The sequence below is a fragment of the Leptonychotes weddellii genome, chromosome 9, assembly GCF_054177405.1.
Source record: "Leptonychotes weddellii isolate Sample4059 chromosome 9, ASM5417740v2, whole genome shotgun sequence".
NCBI lineage: Eukaryota > Metazoa > Chordata > Mammalia > Carnivora > Phocidae > Leptonychotes > Leptonychotes weddellii.
In genome coordinates, this window is record NC_138377.1 from 29,715,952 (window position 1) to 29,721,951 (window position 6,000).

Consider the following 6,000-nt stretch of genomic DNA (forward strand, 5'->3'; position numbering starts at 1 on the left):
TTCATTTAAATGAGGTAATTAGGCTAGGAAAATTCCCACACTTCCTAAAGGAAGTATTTTTCAAAATCCTTCTAAAACCAATACTAACTTGTCACAAAAACCACTACCATCCTGTGTTACAGAAGTGCATGTTATATTCTGCACTTATCTCTAAAGAGAAAAACAAAGGCAAAGACAGAGAGATATGGAAATAATAAGTACCTATTCTTTCAGAGGGCACTAATAAAAACAAAGAAAAGCAGAGCCCTTTTCTCACTCAGGAAAATAAATTACCTCAGAAAAAAAATGAAAACATTAGCCTACAATTACTATTTAAAAGCAAATAAATACAACTTTTAAAAAGTGAATTTTCATATTTTATATAGGATTAAGTCAAGCAACCACTATGAATTAATAAAATAAGTATACATCCTTAACTTTTCCATTTAATCAAGTAACCCCACAAAATATTTTTAAATTCCCTTGGCCAGGGAAAACATGGATTTGGATTTATCATTTTAACCAACTATAATAAAATTTAAAAGATGAGCATCATCCGGGATAAACTTTACAGCCCTTGACTTCACCAGGAATTACATCATATAATCCAAAATACGAATTAAAAAGCCATTAAGAAATGTAGAACTTTTTATATGTCACATTTTCTCCTTTGACTTCTTGCTTGGGTTTATAAATCTCAAAGGCTGTGTGGTAGTTTACCATCTTGGTACATATTACAAAGATCCAAGCTTTTAATTTTCCAAACACGAATCTAAAGATTATAAAATCATAACTAAATCTTACCTCAGTTTACGGAATTGTCTTATCTTCTGTTGAGATGATGTCTGGCTAAAATTGAAAAGCCTGACAATACTAAATGTTGCTGAGGCTGCAGAATAAGCAGAACTCTCCTATGCACTGCTACTGGGAAAGCAAACAGTACACACTTAGACCTTATAGCTTAACCACTGCAAACCCTTGCAAGATACCCACATCTTCAGATTTACTCATCACAATCCCCACTTTTGAAAGTGGAGTCAACAGTAATCTCTCAAGGTCTCCTTACTGACACTTTCATCACTATCACTCCCAATACTTTAAAATGTGATAGTCAACCTCTGGCCATTTGGAGCAAACCAAATCCTACAGAGTACAAGACAGCACCGAACATAATAACATAATATCTAAATCTAAAATATATATAAAACTGACAAATATTGCCATAAAAGGAACTACAGAAATAGACCTAGGCAATTTCATGTAGTTTTAGTAGTCAATGTTTACCTCGATGTGACAAAAGTAATACAAAACATACACAGAGAGTCAACAATGGGATTGAGAAAAGGACTGACCACATAGGAACTTTTACAAACAACATTTAAATCTGCTCCAGACTCCTACTGTGAAAAAGATAATCTCAACAGATGAACAAACTTAAGAAGATGGTGGTATTTATTATAGCAATTAGACCATGCTACCTTTAACACATCATCTGTTTTACATTTTCTTCTAATTATATTAGTTGATATTTTAAGTCAGTGAACTTAACATAAAAGAAAACAAAGAAAAAGAAAAAAAGAGAGAAAAAGAAAAAACTTACTGGGATTGAAAATTCCTCAGCCAAATACTTCAAGGAGGCCGCTTCTCTTGCCAAGAACTTGTTTCTTTCTCTCATGTTGCCCTGAAGTTGTGTATCAAACTCCTTTCTTACCACAGAAGCAACAGAGTCAATAATTACAAGTTTAACTCCCTTTGAAATAATTTCTTCTTCCAAAGATTCAATCCTGTAAAAGCAGAATTTGCAAAATAGTAGATAAATTTAAGATATAATATAAAACAGGGTACTGCAAAGATTAACCAACTTAAAAACAATGACAACAAATTGGTCTTTCCTAAGTTACAGTAATGATTGCAAGTATTCAATAATCATAACTTATTTCCAGCTCTTCTATACATATAGCACTCTTTTGAAAATGCACCAACATGTTTTCATTTAGTTTCATTCTCCAGCTCTCCTACGATACTACTAATTTTAGGATAAAACTGCTTATCATAGCCCATCTCCAAAATGGCCCCCATTTACTCCCACCTTGTATTGACAGACAGCCTTGTGCAGTCCCCTCCCACATTTACCAGGGTTGGTCTACATGATCAACTGCATATGACAAAATGATGGTATGTCACTTCTGAGGGTAAGTTATAAAAGACTACAGATGCCACCTTGGGCTCTCTCTCACATGCCCACTCTCTCAGATCCCTCTCTCTGGGGGAGACAGGTTGCCATGTTGTTAACAGCCCTATGGAGAGGCCCACATGGTGAGGAACAGAGGCCTCTGGCCAACAGCCAGCAAGGAAGGGAGGCCTTCCAGCAACTACACGAGTAACCTTAGAATTCTCCAAGATTCTCCAGCCCTCTTTGAGCCTTGAGATGACCACAGCCCTGGCCAACAGCTTGACTGCAACTTCTCCTGAAACCCCAAGCCAGAAACACAGCTAACCCACTCCTAGATACCTAAGCCTCTGCTACTACGTGAGATCATACATGTTTGCTGTTTTAAGCTGCTGAATTTTGGGGGTAACCTGCCAATGGAACAATAGATAATTAATACACCACTTAAGTAATTAATTAAATCTAAAACATTTCACTCATTCAACTTGTTTTCATTTTTAAAGAAATACTTCATCCAATAGACTGTAGCAAATAAAGAACACTGAAATAATTACTTCCCATAACCCTAATACATATGTAGAGACTTTTTTTTTTCACTCAACTGAGAACATAAAAAACAAAAAATAAATCTTCAAAGTATTTCTAACATACCAAAATCTAAAGCAGCATACCTTTGCAGAACTTCATCACAGCTGAGTTCCCGATAAAGATGAACCTTACTGCTTGTCAAAAGTAATTTTTCTTCAGTGTTAAAATATCTGGGAAAACGAGATTCTGCTACCTCAACCAGTCTGTAGGGAAGAAAAATAGCACAAGTGAAAATAGGTAATGATATTTAAGGCCATAATGCTGAACTTCTAATGAATTTTACTTAGGAAACTCATAAGCCACAAGTAACACTAGAACAAAAATAAAGCAGGTATAAGCAAAACAAGCCTCCCTTTATAAGCACTAAAAGAGGTTAGCAGTCACAGCATGAGACCAGCAAGGGCTTTCAGATCTCATCTAAGGTTAAGTAAGCAACAATGTCTCTGAGGTTTATCTTCCTAGGAATAGATATGTTTTTTAATAAGTGATAATTTGGCTAGCAGCTATAAGATTTGTTCAGTAAATAAGAAAAATAATTTCATCATCATGAATGAAAGAAATATATTTGAACAAATATATATTATCATTCTAACAATCAAATATCAGTAAGTCTCCATGTCTCAGAACAGAAAAATATGCTTTCTCAATTAAAACTTAATATATACAAAATAAATGTATCTAATAGGCTGATAAAGTATTATTTTAAATAGGAGACAGTTATACTCAAAGATTTACACTTTTATATTTTTAACCAGAAATATTTGAATTTTCTGGTACTGAGCTCCATGTCTTAAGCTATTAATGATGATATTTGCATTTGTTTGGCCTTGTCACCCTCCTACACTTGGCCTACCCCATGCATTAGATCTGGCTTTGAGTTCATAATGTAGAAAATCCTTTTTTCTCTACTAAGGGAATATTGGACAACATCCATTTGTTTAGAAAATAATTTCCTGTTTACCAAGAAGCTGATACTTAACCATCCAAGGATGACTGGGAGGAAGGACTATAAACACAAAAATCACCCTATACTTTATGTTCCATTTAAAGACGCCAAAGTACAAAGAACAGTGTTTTCATTTCTAGATAGTTAATGAGTCCCAAGAAGAGGCTGAGAACTTTAAAGAGATAAACAAAATAAATTCCTCACATATATTATAATCAGAAATGAAAAAGAAAAATCTAAAATAGAGAAAGGGAGAAAACTGGTCAATAATATTTTTTAAAGTGTATTTTGAACAATTTAAAAAAAGGCAACATTAGGTTGAACAGGAAAAGGAAAAATTACTAAAAGATGTGTAAAAACTGAGAACAAAACGGATCAAATGAGCATTCAGGGGAAGTGCATGAGAGAGACAGGGTGGAATAAAGGAGGAAATGAGGTAAGCGATGAAAGCAGGAAAAAATGAGATGACATTGGCACAGACAGGACAGGCACATTTTAAGGATTTGAGGAAATTGTGTAAATTTCTTGATTAGGGCAACTATTTGCCAAGTTTGGAGCTGGTCAGAGAAGTCAGCTAAAAGCTCTGACACTTGGGACCCACTGATTTTTAATAAGATAGGTATGGCAACATCTGCCAGAAACATGAAGTTTTTCAAAATTGGATGCCTGGTTGATTAGGTACTGAATACTTATCTCAACCAGTGAGTACCTAACTCATCGGCAACAACAAATGACAGACAATAATAATTTTCTGCCTTCAACACTAGGCTGAATTTCAACTGGTGCCTTGAGTGGTAAAAAGCTCTGGAACTTATTACTGCTCTCCCATTCAATTAAGGCCCCTCAGAAGGAAGGTGGTCAATGTATGGACACAAAGTGACTTTATTCACAGTTACCATGTGAAATAACTGTATCAAATGATTATTTACATACCAGTATGCTATAATTTTCTATAATCAGTTTCTCCAAGTATTTTTATTTATTTATTTTTTTTTTTAAAGATTTTATTTATTTATTTGAGAGAGAGAGAATGAGAGACAGCACGAGAGGGAAGAGGGCAGAGGGAGAAGCAGACCCCCTGCTGAGCAGGGAGCCCGATGTGGGACTCGATCCTGGGACTCCAGGATCATGACCTGAGCCGAAGGCAGTCGCTTAACCAACTGAGCCACCCAGGCGCCCCTCCAAGTATTTTTATTTTAGAAAAGATATCTAAAAATATATATAAATCAAAAACCAAATACAAATCTAGTATCTATATGCCTCACATTAATTATAGCAATTTCTTGTGACAATCTTCATCACAGAGCTTTCCTGGCTAGAGTAACAGAAAAGATCCTATCTTTTGCTCCCAGACATTAATTACATAAAGTTTGAAAGCAATGCCATCTAGTGGACGTCTTTTTCATAAAAAGTATTCTTTTCACGTATGCACTTAAGTTTCATTCATTCAAAACATATTTATTGAGGGGCGCTTGGGTGGCCCAGTTGGTTAGGCATCCAATTCTTGGTTTCAGCTCAGGTCATGATCTCGCGGTTGTGGGATCAAGCCCCGCATCAGGCTCTGTGCTCAGTGTGGAGTCCGCTTCAGATTCTCTCTCCCTCTCCTCTCCCTCTCACTCACTCTCTCTCTCTCAAATAAATACATATTTTTTTTTAAAAAAACATATTTACTGAAGACCTACTATATGCCAGGCACCATTCTAGGTGCTAAGGATGGGACAATGGACAACAACAACAAAAACAAAAAAGCTTCCCTCATGGAACTTACAGTTTACTGAGAGAGACAAACAAATACATATTATATACATCAGGTAATAAGTGCTCTAAAGCAAAATGAACCAGGATGAGGGAACAGATTGTGAAAGATGGAAGCAAGTACTATTTTATGTAAAGTGGTCTGGGAAAGCCTCTTTAATAAGGTGAATTTGAGCAATGGTTTAAGGGAGATGAGAAAATGAACCATTTGATATCCAGGTCTGTGGTATTTTGTTTAGATATTATTTAGTAAAATAAGAAACCTGGAAGCAGAACTGATATGATCTGACTTCTTCTTTTTTTTTTTTTTTAAAGAACCACTCTATCAGATTTGGAAAAAAGCCTGTACATGGGGCACGGGTAGCAAGACCAGCAAGTACAGCAGTCCAGATAAGAGATGATGGTGACTGTCCCTGGAGAAGAGCTCAGCTGATTAGAAGTCACTGATATGAGGAAGTCTTAATCTCAAGAAACAAACGAGGGTTGCTGGAGTGGTGGGGGGTGGGAGGTATGGGGTGGCTGGGTGATAGACATTGGGGAGGGTATGTGCTATGGTGAGCAC

The 6,000-nt window shown here is 35.9% G+C and overlaps 1 protein-coding gene across 10 annotated transcripts in view; it reads right to left on the bottom strand.

Moving 5' to 3' along the window:
- RAD51B (RAD51 paralog B) overlaps window positions 1-6,000 on the bottom strand; it is a 780,046-nt gene that overhangs the window by 520,558 nt on the left and 253,488 nt on the right. For all 10 annotated transcript variants that reach the window (XR_014148103.1, XR_014148104.1, XM_081829424.1 and 7 more), the window contains exons 6-7: window positions 2,821-2,940; window positions 1,580-1,763 (exon numbers count right to left, since the gene is read on the bottom strand). Coding sequence is in view for 8 of the 10 variants with exons in the window: in XM_081829424.1 (XP_081685550.1) it covers window positions 1,580-1,763; window positions 2,821-2,940 (304 nt within the window). In the remaining 2 variants the exon portion in view is untranslated. The remainder of the gene's footprint in view (window positions 1-1,579; window positions 1,764-2,820; window positions 2,941-6,000) is intronic.